This window comes from Galleria mellonella, unplaced genomic scaffold (genome assembly GCF_026898425.1).
Source record: "Galleria mellonella isolate WM207_F2 unplaced genomic scaffold, CSIRO_AGI_GalMel_v1 utg40, whole genome shotgun sequence".
Taxonomy (NCBI): domain Eukaryota; kingdom Metazoa; phylum Arthropoda; class Insecta; order Lepidoptera; family Pyralidae; genus Galleria; species Galleria mellonella.
The window spans coordinates 4,006,492-4,028,979 of record NW_026442094.1 but is presented as its reverse complement, the minus strand read 5'-3'; the positions used below and the strand labels follow the sequence as shown (position 1 = coordinate 4,028,979).

The 22,488-nt window shown below is 31.6% G+C and overlaps 1 protein-coding gene across 4 annotated transcripts in view; it reads left to right on the top strand.

Annotated features, from left to right (window-relative positions):
• The window catches only part of LOC113520263 (klarsicht protein), a 384,839-nt gene that overhangs the window by 342,680 nt on the left and 19,671 nt on the right, over positions 1–22,488 (top strand). For 3 of the 4 annotated variants that reach the window (XM_052898112.1, XM_052898110.1, XM_052898111.1), the window contains 5 exons: positions 353–589; positions 2,469–2,704; positions 3,268–3,640; positions 4,176–4,988; positions 7,084–7,180. In XM_052898112.1, coding sequence (XP_052754072.1) covers positions 353–589; positions 2,469–2,704; positions 3,268–3,640; positions 4,176–4,988; positions 7,084–7,180 — 1,756 coding nt within the window. The remainder of the gene's footprint in view (positions 1–352; positions 590–2,468; positions 2,705–3,267; positions 3,641–4,175; positions 4,989–7,083; positions 7,181–22,488) is intronic. The other variant, XM_052898113.1, reaches the window with a different exon arrangement.

Below are 22,488 nucleotides of genomic sequence, written 5' to 3'. Positions count from 1 at the left end.
AAAATATACTTTAATGCTTATACTCACGATAATTTTTCGTTTGCTTCGCGTGTTTGTCAATAACAATTTGTTTTTATTGTAAATTTTAGTCGAAGAATATGGAATGTGCCGACACAAATATCATCCAAACGCTTAATTTTCATAGCAACTATATTGTACAATCTTTCCGTTATTAAACATGAAAATACCAGACATTAAAAACTAAAGTACAATACTTTATGGCTATTATTTCTTTGTCTCTTTCACTCATATAACTTCGTTAATATAATACCAATCATATATCTGTCTCACTCAATCACTTGTATACTTACAATCACCATAACAACCGGGCTGAGGTGTAACTATAAATCAGGTGCAACTACGCAAGAAACGGGGCGGCAACAGTGCGCGGCCGTGGTCCGTTTCGTGTTTGTCGCAGCTGAGCGGCAACGGCGCATCGCTTGTCGCAACTCCCACCGCCGGCGACGTCGCCGCTATGTCGCACAACATGTCTATATCAGAATCCGCTTTGAACACTCTCGCATCGCCTCAAAGGGTCACACCGGCTAACTCTAACTCGAAACTCCGTGGAAGTTCTACTACTGTACAGGTATTGTGGCTAATCTTCATGTTTCACGTCTCTGGACGCCGCATTGTTGAAATGAGCATGTTATTTGATTACAGACCTGTATGTAAAGCACTAAATTAAACACCCCAATTCACCAGTTCTAGCTCTGTTATGGTTAAGGCAAGCAATAACACATTATCAATTGACAATCTCTTCATTTGGATTTTTGCTAGCAAATTAGTTCTTCCATATTTTTTACCAAAATTGATTGAATGTGAATACTATGATCGGATTAAAAAAAGCATAGGTACCTCTGTCTCACTTTTATCTCTACCGCGAAATAGCAGATAGAATAGGTTTGAGGATGTAATTAAATTAAAGGGGTTTTTTTTTAATGGCTGATAATGGAATGGTAACCCCGTCTGCGCTATCGGTATACGCTTACGGGGCACCAGTGAAGGATGATAAGTGAAAATGAATATCTAGGTCAGTTAGCCCATTGTGATGAAAATACCTGGAATTCAGCACGATGATTTCCCTGGGGTTTCCATGTGAAGGGCGACCGGACAGGGTGTATTGCTAGCAATGGGACTGGTAGTCCCCATTATTAATAATGACTACCTTCCCAAATTATAGGGTATGCAGAAATAATAGACTTTAGTCCTCAGGAATAGCAACGCATGTAGATACCCCGCATAGTTTTTAATACTATGTACCTCTTATTATATTTTATGTCTATATTATTGTTCACGTCTGTAGGCAACGGTTACCCTTCCTATCAGGTGAATCACCAGTTTATTTTGTTTATATAATGACATAAAGCTAAAAATTCAAGCACATCTAGTACAATATAAGACAATAATGTAATTTAGTTTTACTGAGTACTTACATTACCAATCAACCTTTGCTAAAGACTGTACATACATATTTAACATAATAATTTTGATTCATTATAAATATAATGCACTGTAAATTGTGATAACACAATGTACCATTCGGTAATGGTTTCTAACATATTATAGGAAAGGTTATCCTCACATATTATAGGAATTAACATATTCAATATATATACACATATATTCATTTGGTAAAAAGATTGCTGGAAAACTAAATGTGTAACATCATATGTACATACATACATAATCACGTAATAACAGACGATCTGAAATAATACAGAGTTTTTTACAGTAATATATCCAATAGGATAATTTTAGGGTATAAAAATCCAAAAATATGTAAGCATTTCGTCGCCGTGGTGAATGTAATACACATAAAACATTAAAACAATTAGATACTTTTATTATCTGTTTTTTTTTTTTTACGAGCATAAACCCGGAACTTCTTCCAATAACCTTGTTTAAAAACAATAAGTTGCTCATTGCTTTGTTATATAGGTATAAAACGAAACAACAAGGTAATTTATATTAAGTTTTAACACGAATACGCGTGATCGAAACGTACAATAAACAAAAATAAATCAATTTTAACGACTGTATTTTACTAAACGTATAAAAATATTGTTTTATTATTTTAAATCAATGATTGGTAATTATTTAATCTTAATTATCCGGTCTTTAATTGCGAACTCGCGAAGGTATAAACCGGTGATTAATGGCCTTAACTTGTATCGTAATAACCAGCATAACATTATTTTTTATAGAACGTTCTAGATTTTTTAATTGGACATCGTGGTCTAGTGCTTTACTATCTCATCTTGAGTTCAAATATGGCCGACTCAGAAATCGCTAATAAAAAACTTCGGTAGCAAAACTAATGCTAGAGACCGACCGTAGTGTTGTTCCCTACCAACTGTATTCAAATGTCAGCAACTTCGTTCAACTCAGCTGTATCTAAGAAAGTCTAGTGTGTTATAATGTCTCTAGAAACTTCAGAGGATTTAAAATTAATTTTATGTCCCCAGGGCCACGTCTCTAGCACAAACACGATGACGGAAGCTTGCACGTCGTGCGTCGAAACCAACGACAAACAGTGTTGGCTACGTCGAAAGCGATTGAAACTACGACGCCATAACACTACAGCAATCAGGAGAGAAAAACTGGTCAAGTCACTCTCTTTTTGCGGAAGACTCAGCCCTGAGATTGAGTATAAGAATGAAAGGAGTGCCGCTAGTGACCCAGCTACCAGTAGGAAGAGTCGGTTAGTACACATCTAAAAAAAAAAAAATATCTTTTATATTCCATACAATAGCATTTCGAATCAGACTAAACTTGTACTGTAGGTATACGCATAACTGAGAGTTGCGTGCGCATTTTGGAATGGGCATTGTCCACACGGCCCCTTCTTAAATACGTCTATAACTTGATGTATTAGACAGCGCATAGACTATAATACAGACATACTCGTAAATACAAATATTTGTGTTGTACAGGAATCGAACCCGCATCTACCAGAAGGCGAAAACTTATTACTAGAATTTTGCAGAATTTAAAGATTGCAATTAGTCTATTCGGACTAACTGTGTGCTTCTTCTACTATTTCATCTATAATATCCATACTTTCTAGAAATATATAGTAGCATATATGTATGATATATATATATATATATATATATATATATATATATATATATATATATATATATATATATATATATATATTATATATATATATATATATATATATGTCGTAAATATCAGTTAATTAAGACTAAATATCAATTCAAAAGTATCGCACAATACAAATAAATAATTATCCCACAGATTTGATACAACATCAACATCCGGCAACGACAGTGACGAAGAACTAATACGACAACAATTGGCGACCATTGCAAACCTCCGTAAGAGCATAGAGAAGACGCATATATCGAGTAGAGAACCAGAAAGTGCCATTCCAGAACAGACAGAGCCTGAGACTCTACCTAGCTTCAAGCTGGGTCCAGCTGGTGGTGAAGTGAGAACTAGGCTAGCAAGGAGCATAGACAGGGAGCGGTCCTTCCTCGCTTTGAGTTTAGGAGATCCCAGTGATTTATGGGATCTAAGTATGGACAAAGATTCTGATATAGACAAGAGTGTGACGGCAGGCACGGAAGAACACAGCTCATTTTCAGAACAAGCGTGGGACTTTTATCAGGTTAGTCATAATATTTGAAGAACTTTTAAAAACTTGACATATTTAGATCACGTGACTACAAACTGGCCTGTTTTATTATTTACTTATTTATTGCAGGAACCCTAATTCTATGATTTTAGTGCCGATCTGCGGGTTAAGTCATTTTAATATATATCTGTCAAATTGTAAAGATTCATGACAAACCCTCTGGTTTATTTTGTGCCATCAGCTGTTGGACCATCTACATATTTCTTTAATTTTTTGTCTATTATTTAAAAAGGTTATTCATACAGGAAATACGTATAGAGTATCATTAAAATAGCAGAACAAGTTTGCAGTTACAACCCTCAATATGTGTATTATATAAAAGGTCTTAATAAAGATATATGATGAAATACGTATATAATTTCAAGCCCAATTAAGCAGATACCCCAAGCGGTTTATCTCGGCAATTTAACCCTACTTATATTAGGTATTAAATAAAAAGTCTCGATAAAATTTTTGAAGTTCGTTACAATATAAGATAGTATTAACGTTATCGCTAATTTGTTCCCAGGAGAAATATAATTCTGAACCGTATTCCGAGGCGCCGGACTCGGACGCAGCGCGGCGGTTGCTCGAATTCGGCGACGATTACAGAGCATTCCTCGACTCGCAATCCGATTGCTGTTCAAGCCTATCGGCACAGCCCGAGAACGACTTGAGTCCTAGCGGTACCCGTCGTCGACGCCCGCCCTCTGACGTCTCCAGAGAACGAAGCTTGCCTCGCTACAAACGGCCAACAAGGTCATCCCCCGTCGAAACCCCATCGAGAAAACCCAAAAAGTCTATGTCCAGTGCCGAACGCAAGAAGTCCTTACTTGATAGTTTAGAAAGATCCAGGAACAACACAAGTATCGAGAGCAACGATGGCGTTCGCAGACGTAGACCATCAGAGAGTGAACGAAAGAATAGCAAACGGTCACCGGAATTCGACTTGCTCAACGTCCAAGCTCTAAGCCGTAGGCGTCCCAGCTCAAACTTGACTAGCGATGAAGTGAACAGCTCCTTGGAGTATACTGATGTAAATAATCGCCCAGATATCTTGGACTCGCTGAACAGAAGGCGAAGAACTGAAAAAGACGGCGAGACGGAACTTCAAAAGGTCGCGTTGTCGGAATTGCGACGGCGTTCGACCGAAAGCGCGGACTCGGAAGACGAGTCGTCGAGTCCTAAGAAGCACAGTCGACGAAACTGGGACGGAGATTCGGATTCGGAGTCGGAGGAAGTGCGATCGCTGGTCAGGCGCTCGAGTTCGCAGCTGGAAGCGGCGGAGGCGGTGATGGCTCGGCAGGACAGTTCCCCTGACCTTCTCCGGGCCTTCGACTACGTAAGGACCAAATACGATATCGATTACAGTAGTAGCTATACCGAGGCGGAGGACGAGTTATCCGCGTGCGCCACACGCCGCCCTGCATGCTTGCGTGCTAGAATCTGTCTGGCAGTAGCCGCATTCTCGATTTTAGTAATAGTTTACATACATCTACAATGACATTTGGCTTGGGCTTGTGTGATATTTATTATTATTTATGTAAGTATACGCATAAAGCTTGCTGCGATCGTCAGATAACATCCGCACACGTTTGCGTCCATATGTTTTCTATTTAAATGCCTTACGAGCATTTAGTTAAATTTTCTTTTTATTGTATTGAAAATAAATTTATGAAATTATCATCATCATTTTAATAATACATATATATACAATAAACATAATCAAAAATAAATTAATATTTCAGTGCAATCATTCCTTACAGACATTCCAAAGTTTTCAATCATTTTAGTTTTGTAAGTTGTACAAATGATTAGCATTTATTTGATTACTACCGCTGACGATCGTATCAAATTAATCTAATATTTACACTAACTTATTAATTAAATATTTAGGATCATCTAACAGTTTTTCTCTGTTCCGATATATTTTTTTTTTTTTTTGAAAAAATATTTACTTGCAGAGTGAAACTGTTTTTGTTTCGAGCTCACATCTCTGTTATCAACGTATCTCTATATTTTAGTTTTCATTTTCATATAATAAATGTTTGATTTTTTCTTTCGACTAACATTTTTTTTTTCGTTTTCCGTGTGATTGTGATCGTAGCCTATACTAACTGCTTGTTATTATTCTTTTTTTTTTTTTATAATCCTCCTTTCTTTTTGGTGGTGATAACTCGGTGCTAGACCAAGTCTAACTTATATAATATATATTTCATTTAATGAAATAAGTAAATAATAATTATATATAGGTACAGACAAAACGCTTCGGTTAGGAACCATTTGAAGTTACCAGTGCCACTAAAAAACTAAAAAAGTTGAAATGTCAAATTGACAGACAGTTCATTTGACGTTCGGTAATAAAGGGGGTTTCACACAGGTAGAAACTAACCAATAATTAATTTATAAAAATATGTACCTCAAATAAATATGTGAGTTCTTGTCATTGAGTGATATAGATTTACTTTAGATAGTAGCTCTGTTATCTACTTCTGGTTGTATTTTTATATAAGAATTCACTTTGCAAATATTGTGTACATGTAAATGTGATTTGACTGAACTCCGCATAATCTCACAGTATATATTCTAGAAGTATATTGTACTAATCATGTGTTGAATAGGAGTTAGGTTGTTAATTGATCTTATTTTTTTTATAAAATGTTAAAAACATAGTGATCTTTGTATAAATGTTTAGAGAATAAATGTGTCAGTTTGAAAATTAAAAATGGAGTTTCAGTCAATTAACACCCTTCTCTATCAACTAGAAATTTTAGAAAAAAATGAAAAATGGATTTAATTGTTATAGGGGTTGTTACATGTTAAATTCAAAATTTTTCTTTTATTTGGGTATTGAAAGCTTTTCTAATCTGTGTTTGGCATTATTAGTTTTTGTTAAGCTTGGGTACTTATTATGAATAAAAAAAGATGCTGATAATAACATACCTACTGTAATCTTTTTTTCCTTCTTGTCTTATTTGGTAAGCAATCTTGATATGTCTTAATAAAGAAATTTGTAACTTAAAAATAAGATCTTTACGTATGAATTTATATTAACAAATAATTATTTAACATAACAATAGTTTTATCTTTGCAATTTGTTTCATTTATTCACCGTTATTTCTGCAAAGAGCATAGCAAGATTGTATACGAAATAAAGCAGCAAGAGAAAACAGATTATGCAGACTGACGTACACAAAAACAAATTTATGAAATAGAGTAAAGCATGTTAGCAAAATTTAATTTTTCTTTCCTAAATGCATGTTATAAAGATTTTCTATTAGTGATATACACCTGGTGTTTCCTTATTGAAGATATAAAGAAGTTTGAAGTGTTAAAACAAGATTGGTTATCAATAACATGATTCTATGTTTAAAAAGATTACTGATGAATGCATTCGTTTTTAAACATATGCAAATTAGGTGTTTTTCGGTGCACAGACGGAGATAGTAACGCGATGCCGTGAAAATATCAACCTTCTGGACGCGGCCTTAGCCGGTGGGTCTCTGTCGGCCTCGTTACAAAGAGATATCAGAGGTAAGAACACGTTTCCCATATAAGTACATAGCTAATTGTTAAAACTTTGTGCTGATTTTAATAAGCCGATATAAAACATATACTGGGTGAAATAGAAAACGTACGCATCTTTTTAAGGTGTTCATTCAGCCAGTGAAACTGATTATTTTTTGTGGCACTTGTTTTTATTTTTACCAAAAACACATGACAATAAAAAAATAGCTTCTCATTTTAAGACGTGCGTCTGTCAAGATAGTGTGGGGAGCTTTAAATTATTACAATAGATAAAATCTTAGTACGTTATAACACAGTATGATAACTATCTTACACTGCAGTGTTATACTATGTCAATGGATAAGATATATTCACTGCCACTAATAGAATACTATATATTTATATATCATGTATAATAAACAAGTATCTAAACTAAACGAATATAATCAAAAATATTAAAAAAAAAAATCTACCAGGACGAAATAATAGACAATTTTATAAGCTACAAAACATTTTTTATAATACAAAAGTGGCAAACAGCCATACAAAATAGGGGAAAAATTAAAGCGTCAGAATATATATTAGAAGCCAAATAGTGATGTTTGTGATTTACGTGTTCCTGCGATACGTAAAGCTTTTATAGATGATCGAAACATTTCCATTGTCAAAAAAGCATATGTATCTTAATTATGATTTGTAGAGTAAAACGAAAGATGGCATGACGTTTGTATACCATACTATATCAGCCATTTATTTTCCACCGCTAACTTAGGCTTCCCTCATAATTAGGAGGGGGTTTTGCTACGCTTGGAAGGCAGGTTGACTAACACAGTTAGGTCTTTGTGGATGTGTTAAGAAATACACTGCTTCCTATCCCTTGACCAAAAGTTTCTTTAGTCACCTCTTACGACACTCATGTGAAAGGAAAGGATGGCCTATTCTATGCCGGCACCTCACGGTGATTTGTATACTCTTTCACGTAAATGACAAACACTAGCCATTTTTTTTTATTCTTATTGTTTCTAGTTTTAATTTTCACTTTTTAATTATTGGATAATGATGTGAAACAAATGCTCACATAGGTGAGTTTTCGATGTTTGAAATATTTTTGCATAAAATGTATTTTGTTTAATGTTATTTAGGGAAGGAAGAGTCGGTAACACATTTTATATTCTCGATTATAATAAGCGTTTACTATTTATCGTTCTGATAATATTTCTTATACAGAAAATATACAGATTTTTAATACGAATCAATCAAGTAAACTTTATTGGTATCGAAAAAGATATAAAATTACATGACAGGATAATGCAATTGTATTATACACGGAGCAGTGAGCAAGCACCGAGTGTCCTGTTTCTTGCAAAAAAATTCGTCGGATTTCTTCGGTTTTTACAACCGGTTTTGAAACGAACGCCATAATCTCGGTCGCGATCAAGGCCAGCCCTTGGGTGCTTTGGTTGCATTCACCTCGCCGTTATCCAAATTTATTTTCATTAAATACGATCCATAAAAAAGTACAGTCAGCATCAATCGTTCAACATCTCCATATGCCCAAAATACGAATACATAAGTTGATTATTAAAGTTAGAACCAGAACTTGATAAATATCATTTTAAGCCAAAATTCGTTGAATATTATAGAATGAGACGTGTATCACAGAGTATAGGGAATTCAAAATCTTAATTTTCCATCATTTTTGATGCTGACCGTACAATATTGATTTTAAAAAGGAATTTCTTAATTCGCCTGTATTTTTTGTACATATATAGCTACTTACACGATATCTTCACCAATTTGGAAGAGATTTTAAATGATCTTGTTTGCATTCAATAAGATTTATCCCAGTATGGTTTCCATATAGGTTTGGTCATGATTGATCTTGCTATTTTTTTAAACAAAATATTAAACCTAGCGCCTTGAATACATATACGAAATAGATTTTTGAATGAATGTAACCCAATTCAGTATATTCTATTTTAATCATATACATATCTAGTAGGATTACTAAAACAACTACATACTTTTCGATTCGAATTACCTACATGCAATTTACGTCGATTCTTTTTTTCTTCAACTTAGAATAGCGAACAATCTGACGGCTCACCTGATGAAAAGTGGTAACCGTCGTCTATAGACATGAACAATACCAGTAACAGTAGAAGTTTGTCGGAATATTTAAAAAGTCTTAATCACGAACTTTCACAATAAGACATCCCAAAATTGTTTACATTCTAAAATATGCCTAGTATTAAAATTTTATATTTATGTTTTTGGATAATCCGCGAAGAAAGTTAATTAATCTCCGCAGATCATTAGGTGAGGATAATGATATATTGGGAAAGTTTATAAAATGAAATCACGTATTATCCTATTTCTTCCTTCCGGAGCCATTTTTTATTTCCTGTTTATTATTATTTTTATTTTATTTGTTATTTATATCCTATTTATTTTTTATTATAACTTTTATAAAAGTTTTTTTTTACCAAATTAATGAAAAGCTATTAAATCTGTTTCGGATCGAAGCAGTTATTACCTACGTATTATGGATCCTAGTTATCTGTATTAAATTATTATTATTGTAACGAACTAGGCTTATGTTATTCAATATTCATATTACACTAAATTATTTATTGACAACCTATGGAAAAGTCAACCGTAGCAGTGCGTGGATCCCGGAAGCGGCGACACGGCAGTGATCACATGCCCATTTGTTCGTCTCCATCTATTTCTGCCAACAAAAGCGGAACGGTCTCGTCGGCACGGAAAGTGGCGACACCGTCTCACGCAATATTATTGGATTTTTTCCAGTTACAAAATATAGATACACATAACTGTTTCAAAACAAATCCAGATATTTCGTTAACAAATTTTTATGGGACCTATATGGGAGAAAAAGTAATAAATTTAATTTTTTTAAAACTTGAGAACTTAGCTTGTAAAATTGAGATATAGTTTAAAAAAATGTCTATGTTAAAAATTTGTGTATCTGGATTGAACCTTCTTTGATTCACAAGTAGACGTGATTAAGGTTTTTATGCAACTGAGTATCACAAACCTAACGGCGTATTTAAAAAGTTAAAAACCCGTCTGTTAAATTAGTTTTTCACAGTTTATGGCCGCCATATTTATTTTATGGAGTTGTCGTGTTGCATAACGTATTCTCACAAATAAAACGATCCTAACGACACCACATTTATTAAAATCTGTCGAGCAGTTTAGACGACATAAAATTACGAGTACATTCGACACTCAAAAACTTTTTTTTTAAACGAATTCGAAAAAAAGGAGGTTCTGTCGATTGTATTTTTTTTTTTTAGTTTGTTACTTTATACCTCTTTCAATTGTAAACTGATTTGGGAAATTCTTCTTTTACTTGAAAGAATATCTACTTATAGATTGATCCCACAGAAATTTAATCAAAATCGTTCAATATTTTAGTTTTTAAATCAGAATAACTGGTTTTGCCACACTTGAAGTGGGTTTATATTATGGAATACAATTTAATTATTTATTATGCAGTCAAATGAAAATCCAGTTCACAAATTGATCACGTAATATGCAGAAGGATTCTATAGTGTTTTATTTTAATGGCAATTTTTTTTTCGAATGTAAGATATATATAAATATCTGTGTATCTTTGTAGTATATTCGGATCTTTTACATAACAAATGAGACCTAAACAACTCGAATCTATTATGGAAATGCTATAGGCTATTATATACACAACATAAATAATTAGAGTGGCCATAATCTGTCAAAAACTTGTAAAATATTACAGTTAACGTTTTCTGTGACTGGTCACATCCATTTAGTCAATTTAGATTTTTATCAATTTTATCGTTACAAAAATAATTATCGATGAAATTACGCTATTGAAAGATTATTTGAATATAAATTATATATATATTAATAAATGTAAAGCTATAGAGGAGAAGGTAATAAATAGATGCTCTATCTATGCGCTCTAAAAATATTTCCCTCTAAGAATACTCAACATGTTGCATTCGCTTAACCCCTATCATAATAACATCTTCGACCTTAATACAAAAACTGTATAGTTCAAAATGGAACACTATTATTAGAGAGGGGTAAACTGTTCTTCATTTAAACGTTTCTTTATCTTCGTACATACATTTAAAGTTACGTGTCACGATAAGCTAACCCGTGTATGGCTGTAACCCCAAATTCTAATTTTGTGAACAAATATATCGTCATAACATACTGCAGACAAAGTAAACAGATAGGTATGCATTGTTTAAAGATAATACAAGTCTGTAATTAACGAATAATGCAAATTGTTATACCAAATTAACCGAATATGTACTTACGTTATCTTAACAGCTACAACTATTGCTTATAATAATGTTAAATGGCTTTTAAAATGTAATTAATTATGATAGGTTAAGCAAACAAATAATTTCGATATATACATTTAATTTAAAATAGACAATACTATTATCGATGATCAAACACGAGGAGAATTGATACATTTACTGATTAATAATCTTTTTTTTATATATAATTTATGGTGTGTAAGATCTTTAAGTCAAATCGTATTTTTCTAAAATAAACATAGATTATGGCTTGCATAATTTTTTTTTTTATTAAAAATACACTTAAAAACATTACAATGTTGCCAGAACCAAAGTTGTATGCTTTTTAGCAAATCGATTAGGAGGAACGGATTATAATTCAGCGTGCAAAATTTAAAATCCTAATCAAACATTGCAAGTGAAATAAAACTATAAAAAAAACCAATAAAATTTTCTTTAAAAATAAAAAATATTGAATAAATTATTAAATAAAATTATAAGTACATATTTTAGCATTTACTTAGTATGTAGATGCAATGAAGATTGCGTGGGCGTCAATTGAAAAGGTGCCAATAACAATTGTCAATACAGTTTTTATGCATCTAAATATTAGATCATCTTTAAGGATGACATCATCACCTAGGCCGAACACGTAAAATCAGTAAATATCAGTATTCAGAGTTATGCATTATTAAAAATTCCATCACAGTACTATTTTGGATTTATATCTATTTAGTCGTGGAATAAAAATGGTTGTTGTTAGTGAAATTTTTGTTATTTTACGAGAAAGAAGAAAGCCTGCCCGTAAAAGTGAGTGACATTCTTTTATCGCTCCAATTATTTTGCGTATTTCACAATTAGATTGGCGTTGTTAATTTGAAATTGTTTTTTTTTAATTAACTTTACTAATTGCTTCTGTGGTTTTTTTCCTATATATTTTTATTATTTGAACCTAGAAATACTGGTTCGTTACCATATATTAATGGTAGTTTAATACAATGCGATAAATACGTTTATCTGACTTTGAAATATAGAAACGGTGACCTTGAAATAATAAATTTGTTGCAAAACCAGATATAATTGCTCTGGAAGGATCTAGAACTGAAATTAACCTATTTATATGTATAGTGAGTAGTTATTTATATTATAGTAATGCTATTTTTTGATATTTAACTAGTTTTTAGTCTAGACTTTATACGCATGCACGTACATTTTTAATAAAAATAAAATATATTTTAATAACAAGAATGCTGTCCTCTAAATTGTTTGTGTATAAAAAAAAAAAAAACCTCAAGCAACGGTGCTTGCCTTTGTCTAAAATATACTTAATAAATAAAATATTTTTATTTTTCATCCTCTCCCTCTCATAATAACACGCGTAGTTCATTAATTCTAAACGTTACTTTAATTAATAGTAAAGTATAAATTTCAGGAGACTTAAAAAAAGACGTCCTTTTTTAACTTGTATTTGTTTTTCGGTAATTTTATTCAACATTTTCGCTAATTCTAAAACAAATAGCTAATACTAAGTTTATATAAAAACCTTAAGATCAAATGTTTAATAAAAAAAGCATGCTAAATATTATGTACAATGCTATCTATGTTATCAATATTATCCACACAATACGCACACCTAATTCGGACACTTCAGGTTTAAAGAACAATGATTCAACTCTGTAATCACTATTCCATATTCGGCAAACTCTGTGATGGCTTGATGCCCATTTCTGTACCGCAGTTATGGTTTCTTAATATACTCTATTTCCCAATATACAAGACAGTTCATTAATTAATAAAATTGTTTATAATCTGTATATCAATCCCTAATACTACAAACCTTATGTTTGAATAAAATAAACGTAGACCAATTGAATGTATGTACAATAAAAATATTACAATAGTCTTTATTTAGATGGACTTGAGAGCACATTTAAAATAGTAGTTTTCGTTATTCTACTGGGCGCTGAGTAAAGTCCCCAAGAAACTCGTCAATTTCTCTTCTTCTACAGCATTTAAAAGATGTAACGTCACAGACAAGGTTACCTATTTAAACTTGTAACTTACATAACTCAATATGGCGGCCTCTTGCATTCTTTGGCATTGTGGCCAACACTATTGTAATAGCATAATAACTGATATCTGCACTGTTAATGCCAACGTTTACAATTGAAGCAAGGCCAAAGTGAAAAATATAGACAACTGTTCGTATTTACACGTAAAGTGTTTGAGTTTCGCTTAGATTAGAACAGCCTCCTAATGTTTATATTTGCATTAATTATCTGATATTATTTAGTTACTTCATTACATTTAACAATGACATACAGATTGGGAAATGCAATAATGTGCTTCATGCTTAAACTTTTTAATGCCTAAAGCTTATATAGAAAATTATGCTAAATGTTTTTTTTTATACAACTTAGAATGGCAAACAAGCTGACAGCCCACCTGATGGAAAGTGGTAACCGTCGCCTATAGACATAACGGAGTATACTGTTTCGCCCATGATACCCCCCATGCGTTACCATTCCTGAGGACTCGGATGTTATTCCTCTGTACCCTGTAAATTCATGCCATATCCCACCCTTCAAACCGAAACACAGCCATGCAAACACATCTGCTTCATGGAAGAAACACGATTGGGACAGTTACCCAAGCAATCGACTTTTGTATAAAGTCTCCCTTTGGTATATGTATAGATAGGATTTCTGCAACCTGTTTAGATGTTTATCAGAATATATTTTTTAATATTAAATCTAGTTATATTGTTGTCTACAGATTCTCCCATCTCAGTGAGCGCCTTTAATTAAAAGAGTGATTTTTATTTTGATTCTTGTTCAACTAATTCAAATCCTAAACTTCTAAAGTACCTAACTCAAATTTGATAGTTCCAAATTTTGCTATCAGATTATTATTCTAATAGGACTGACAATCGGCAGTTAGAGTAATTTGAGATTTACTGGTATTGTAGCTTTTTGTGACACATCTGCGCAAACACGTACAATATCTAATCTTTCACTTTTTAATAGTATATCGTTGTATTCATTGATTCTGTAATCGGCATGCTGTTGAGAATACACAAAGCGAAAAATGTCATTTTTCAGACACTTTCTCGCATCCTCGTCGTCTTTTTCAGTTGTGAGGGTATCGTTACGATACCTCACTTAAGATTCATCGTCCTTTTTCCATATGAATACATAACTGTTTTATTTATATTGTAGCACTGCATGGATAATAAGCCGGAATGCAGTCAAAACACGCATCTGCCTCAATAGGCTACATAATTACTATGACAGACGCATATAAAACACCGCTAAGCCGTCTGTATGCACACGGCTTTTCTCTAAATATGTTGAAATGCATTTATTTAAATGCATTGGTAAATATTTTCTTTTACTGGTTAGTTTATTATTTTTACACTCCTTCTTGCATTAAAAATAATGTTTGGAAGCTAAGGCGATTATACCTTATGAATTATTATATTTATTTATGATTTAAACTCTATAATGTCATTATTAATTTAGTGGTATTTCTCGTCTAGTTAAGTCCATTGTAATCTTTCTTTTTTCTACGAGTATAATATTACTTGAGGCAATATTTTGGTGAGTTTGTGAAATATTGAGCTTGGTTTATTTATGATATGGTACAAAAAATCTTGAAATCTATTTTGTTTTAAAGTTGATTGGAATTATTTTTATATTGTATACTCATTACTTATATGACAAACTTTTTTATTTTCGTAGTTTTCTCTATTGTTTATATAGTGTACGAGAATATACCTTATTGCATTTGAAAAAAAAAATACAGAGATTAGTTATTATTATATATTATTTTAATTATTACATAGCTGTTAAAAAATGTCACAAAAGACACAAAATCTGGAAATATTTTTTATTTAGAATTATAGTGAATCAATTTATAATTCCATTAATAATGTTTTGCCCTTAATTCAAAATTACCTATGTCTAACAAAGGTGATTTGTCTTCATTTAATGGTTTATCGAATATTGCAGCGCTTTAATGGCTTTATTGGTGAATCACTATTACTGGTTTATTGCCTATCGTGATAGCTGCAAGCGCTTTTGTGGAATAGACGGATATAAAGGTTTATGTACACATCAGATCAGCTGAACGCGCCGCGCGAGGCGGTCGCGCCATTTGTCAGTGGATTCATATTTATCGCGAGTGTTTGTTTTGTGTTTACATCAAAATTATCATTGCTAATTGGTATTGATGTTGTTTATTCTTAACTCTCAGTGTTGTTTCTGCATATATTTTTTACATTATACTTATTATCCTCAAGAGGAAATGTGCATTTTGTCGACATAAGAGAAACTGGATGCGCATGAGTGATTTAACTTTCGCTACAATTTCGGTCGAATTATAAATAGGGAGGACATGTGGTTGCATTTTGTTTTGCATATATACCATATGCAAAACATAATACATGTCTCTGAATCGATGTGAAACGAGTGTTTATTAATTTTAATGTAGCTTTATAGATTGTTGGCTGAAATATATTTGGCCTTCACGAACAGTCTGGACTTGTTTGTCAGCTGTTTAAATAAATCTTAAAATCAGATTGCTGTAAAAATTGTGATTGTAGTGAATCCTGAGTGAGATTACTAGGTTTATGAATTAAATTAAATTACGTACTCTGAGGAAATATGTAAAATCTAGGTATAATGATTTCGTTGCTTACGTACGACGTGGTGTGACATTCTTCTAAGACATTTATTTAAAGAGTAAAAAATAGAATTCAAATAAAAGTTAATATAAAAAAAAAATGTGCAATTTGTGGTTGAAAGTACATCAGCAACAAGTTTTTAATGGTGGATTATTAATTTATTGATGATAGTAATTTATTAACCAATTTATTAGGACGTAGGTAATTAAATATCAATTATTTATTATGGTGTCTTCAGGGTCGGCAACGCGCACGAGACACCCTTAATGTTTGTAGGCGTCTATAATAGGCTAGTGGTCGTTTACCATCATACGGGCTATATGATGGCTTCCACCTTTATGGTATAAAAAAATTAAACTACTGTATATAAAACTGTCATGTGGTAATCGCATAGAAATAGTTATATACATTACATACTAAATTACAATAAAGCTGTCTAATCATTTGTGCAGAAACCCAAATTTCATTGAAAATTTGTGATTTTGTATTTAACTTCACAATTACAAGTTAAAGGCAATTACAATCAGATTTGGTATACTCGTACTTTATAAGATGGAGAAGGATATAGGCTTCTTTTTATCCTGGTCAGTAAACAATCCCGATTGCGTGAAATCGCGGCATAAAAATTAGTCTTTTATAAATTTTATAAAGCGACTTTCAAAAGAAGGATGTTCTACTGAAAACCTCCTGAGAACTGAGAGAAATTATAGTTTTTTTTTTTTTTGCAAAAAGTCCAGTTGTTCAAGTTTAGGTATTCCTGTATTAGTTTTATCAAGATTGCATTAGTGATTGTGTAAAACAGTGACTCTCAACCACTGTGCCGCGGCACTTTTGTGTGCCGCCAAATTTTAAAAGTGTGCCGCCAAATTTTGCAAATATTTAAAATTTTTGTCATAAACTATTTATGCAGTGTGTTGTAGTAAATAAATAATTTTTATCTTTTTCTTTGTGTGCCGCCAAATTTTGAAATCGTTAAATATGTGCCGCAACAAAAGGTTGAGAATCACTGGTGTAAAACAACATCTAAAGGTGTATTAAAAGAATCTTGCTTTACTGAGGTGTCTAATTGTTATACAAGCATGCTCATGCTTATCGTACTTCTCTAGTTAATTCTGTTAATTGTAGTTACGTTATATGGGAGAGTTTTGTGCCAATAAACTTTAGATACTGTACTCAGTCGTAACCGTTTTTAATCAACGTTGCCCGATATAGTAGCTTTCGAAATTTTGGGTAAAAATTTTTCCATTCGCAATGAATTTTTTTTTTTTATACGACTTAGAATAGCAAATAAGACGACGGCCCACCTGATAGAAAGTGGTAATCGTCGCCTATAGACATGAGCAGTACCATGGACATAACAGAGTATACTGTTTCGCCCATGATACCCCCCATGTGTTGCCATTCCTGAGGATTCAGGTGTTATTCTACCGTACCCAGTAAATTTACGCCATATCCCACCTTTCAAACCGAAACACAGCCATGCAAACACATATGCTTTACGGTTGAAACACGAATGGGACAGAGGTACCCAAGCAATCGACTTTTTACTATTTTTACTTTACTCTTGGAGTAAAGTAAAAATAGTTTTAATATGTGTAAACTCTGTACAGATATATAAGGTATATAATTATAGTAAAATAAGTGACTGAAAATGCATAACGGAAAGAGAAAAAAGGGAAAAACAGATACAGAAGGAATGCCCTTTTTTCGCCGTTTATTTTGTGGCATATGACAAAACGTAATGAAAACGGTACAACTTTGTAATAAGGAAACCATTCTGGAAATCATATCGATTTGGAGAAAAAGTATTTGACGTTTGTGTAAAAATAATAATTCGCATCTGGCAACCATGTTTTTATTTGCTTGCCCCTTTTGAAGGTTAATATATATAATAATAACTAGTATTGTTACTGACGTAACAGGAAAATCACCTTAGCCATATGATATGAGGCGAGCTGTGAGATTGATATGGTGAACTAGATTATTAGCGATTCAATTTATACGGGTACGGAAACATAATATCGTAGTTCTCAGGGATGGCAACACATGGGGAATACCATGGGCTATATATAATACTGTATTCTTTACTGTCTATGGTACTATTCATGTCTATAGGGTTATCACTTTCCATCAGATTAGCCCTTAGCCTGTTTCCTACTCTACGTATCATAAAAAAAAATCGAAGCCACTTCAGTCGTGACAAATTAATATGAAAAACAATATGGGAGTAAGGGTTTAATGAATATTGTTGATTATTTAATTTAATTTTACTAATATAATAAAATTGTAACTAGTCAATGTATGCACATTAGAGATATTTAAGAAAACTTAGTATAAGATGTCTGAATAAGGGCAAAAAAAACCAAAATAATAACTTTAAAAATTAAATAATCTGTCTATACCGGCATCACGTGAAAACTACTGCACTAAATTGGGTGCAGTTTTCACAGTTGTATTCTTAAAGGTTTAACTTAAAATCTGGTGTATGTCATAATCTTAAGAGGTCATCTAGTAGTCGTCTATTTTATGAATTTTTCCTACATATGAAATCTACGCGTACAAAGTAGTGGACAAAAAGCTATAAAAATAATTGAGAAATCGTTTCAGAATAACAATTATCTTTATTTACCACTTAAAAAGAACGTAACTTGATTATAAATCACAGATTTGGCGACTGTATCTCGTAACACACAGTAAAGAAATATGGCCATATTATAAAAACCTCTTTCTTTTAAAAGTTGCTTACTAATGGTGTTGTTTATGTCTATTAGATAATTGTTTACACTTTCCATCATGCGGATCCGGATCGCTAGCTTGTTTTCCATTTCAAATGATATCAACTTTTACTAATAACTAACTGTGTCACGCATGTTTGCCCGTTTGGATTAGGATAAACGTATTATATGTTAATCCAGTATTACTATTATCTTTGACTCAAAGGTATGGTCTATCCATATATCAAACTTCGTCTTAAGCTGCATTGAGTAAATAACATTTAAACATCTAAAAAGAACAAATACAAATATTAAATTATACTGGATTTATTATTGGAGACGAGGACAAAAAGCAATCGTATCCTTCTTCCAACTGGTAAATACCAAATGGTAAATATATACCAAATTTCATATAGACTAATTAATTCGTTCTAACGCCATAGGTAACAATCAGATATATTGATTTTCATATTTATAAATTAGTTAGGATTACTAATATAAATTCGAAGTAACGTAAATTTAATTAACAACGTATAAAACCTACAAAGTTACCTAAGAAAATAAATGTTTTATCATATAATAACGCGCATTGGTAGGTACTTTATATTTGTTATTTTTTGCAATATATTTCTTACTCAACTACTTACCTACGTATTATAAAATGCATTGTAAATTTGGTAATTATCATAAATACTGATTTCTTTATATTTCTTTGTATTGTGTAAATTATTTTGAACTCTGGTTAGTCACTCTTTCTCAATAACGTAATACCATTTACGACATTACATTGTAAAGTTGATGTAAACGAACATATTTTATCTTTTGAGGTATTTTTAATTTAAAGAAAGTCACAATACAACAATATTTTTATTAAAAGTTTAATACTTTAGCCATTAAAATACAAGAAACAGACAGCCTGGCAAAATTTTTATTTACCAAAAATTATACGTAAATAATATAGGTATTGTTATATAAGTATATAAATTATTCATTATTATTATTTTTTTAAACAAGATTCAAGAGGTCATTGATCTAACCTCGCTACAGAGCAACATATGATGAGATCACTGGCACTCCTTGCACGATTACTAACTATGAACAATATACCTTTAGGTTTAAATCCAAGATGATCCATAGATTATAGATATTGACCACAGATTGGCATTGGTCTATAATTTATTTACAGCTCACAATATGACTAACATTACTATCAATTACCATTTACAATGTATACCATTAAAGGCTACCTCAGGATAAATGTATTTAGTAATTTTTAAAGCTGATAAGATATATAAATATTTATTAAAGAACGTTCAAGGTCAATAAACACGTGGATACCTAGTTGTGAGTAAGATTAATGCGCAAAAAAAAAGAAATTATTGTTTATATTTAACCGTGACAAAAAGTAGCCTCCTTCTCTATGATTTGATTCTATGATTGATTAAGAACGATTAAGATGTCAAGAGATAACAAACATGTTTATTTTCACATTAATAATGTTTGTAATGACAGTAGCGATTTAGGTGTGTGGATATTGCTTAGTCTTATTTAATTTTTTTTTTTAATTATATAGCTATCCTTTCCAAAATATCCTTCTTGCCTTACTTATATTTAGATAACTACATATATAATATTTTATTGTTAACTAAATTTCTAAAATGTTGAAAATAACATCAACTACGAATATAACTGTATTTGATAAGGAGTCAGAAACAAATAAGTTTTTATATCACTTGTGATAAATATATGATTTCTCACGTATGTTTATATTTTACTATCCGTTTTTAAACTATATATATGCAAATAGAATCTAATAGTCTAGGTATATTAGAATTTATTTTGTCATAGTGGAATCTTGTTTTATACAATTAGAGGATATGAAATATTTTCCAAACATTTCGGGCCGCAAATATAAACTCTTTAAAGTTGTTAAACCCCATTTACTGGGCCGATTTCGATATAAACAAAACACGAAAATATGTCCGAAAATTGAGAATTTCATTTCATAGTAGACCCCCAGAAGAAAGTTAATCAGAGAATGGAATTCTCGGATTAACTTTAATAAATCTCATTCATGTGCAGAAAAGATACTCTGAAAGCTGCTACTGGGCGGTACCTATTATTAGTATTACTATTTTTAACTACTCTCTCGTATTTTTATACTTACTTCTATATAATTAAATGAAAGTGTGTGCATCTACTTGTTATAATCATATGGATATGTTCTAATTGTATAACAACAAGATGAATATAGCAATCTGCTTCGATCATTGAAAATCGTAAGATCAGCTGCTTTCGCAACTTATTGAATGTTTCTTTATACTAAACTAGCGACCTACCTACTTCTTTTTAATATTTACTTTTTCTCGGCATTAATTATATATTCTAGTAATGTAACTTGTATTATCTTGTCAGTCGGTTGCCTATCGTAGTATCAAAGTTCCCAAGTATTAACAAAAGTTATTTTATAAAATAATAGTAACTCTTCTTTGATCCAAATACCTAATATAAAACGTATATAAAAATCTATTCTGTCTTTTCTATATCATTATTCACAGACACCCTTGTATATGTATAGCCCTTTGAATGCATTTAATTTTTTTTTAATATATATTAAAAAAAAAATTAGTAGTATTTATTTCTACATACCTCATATTTTACGATACTCCAGTTTATGTTCTCGCTCGGAATTTAAAAACAATTTAGTAAATGAATTTTCTAATTTAATTTAAATTCTGCAGGATTATTCAGATACGCTTTTGCAAACTCACGCAAATCTATTTGTCAAAACAACAATTGTATTGAAATACCAATTATGTAACATTTATTAATAAACTACTGTATTTACGCCAAATCCTTTAATAAATGTAAAATGTTTCATAATATTCTAGCAATCTTATTCCGTGTTCTTCTTACTTTAATATCATTAATTTTATTAATAATTTCTATATTGCTTCACTTAAGTGATGTGTCATGCACCCAAAGCGATCCGCTTTCGGTTCATTACTGGCATTGTTCATTTGTTTCTCATCAATTTCAACTCTATCCCTTTTGTCACGGCACTAAGTTCAATCCATTAATTGTGTTTGTCAGACAGTCAGTAACGGTGTATCAGACCGGCTATTCTAGTTCATCCCGTTTACCGCTACATCTCAATTCTATGATATCTAACGTGTTTTATTTTTTAGTGCTTTTTGCGATTGGCTCTTAGCTGTTTTTATAGTAATTAAAACATAGTTAAATAGATGTTCTAATTGTTTTCTATTTTTATTAAAATATTACAAACATTAAGTACCTATGGATTGACTGACATGTTAATGTCGGTACGAGTACAAGCCGATTTTTCAAATGCCTAAATAGTGTCTAGGTATATATAGGTGGTATCAATAAAGAAATGATTTCGCAGAAAGAAATAAAAAATACGAAAAGCATGTAGAGAGCAATACTGCATAAATATAATATTCAATGTAATATTTGAAACATACCTAATTTAAATTACAGAAGACGTACTTTCTGAATTGCGTTGATAGAATGTTGATGAATTAATTCACAATTTTACTAAGGTAGGAATTAATCCGCGTACAGTTCAAAATTATTGCAAATTGCAAGTTAAAAGTTTAC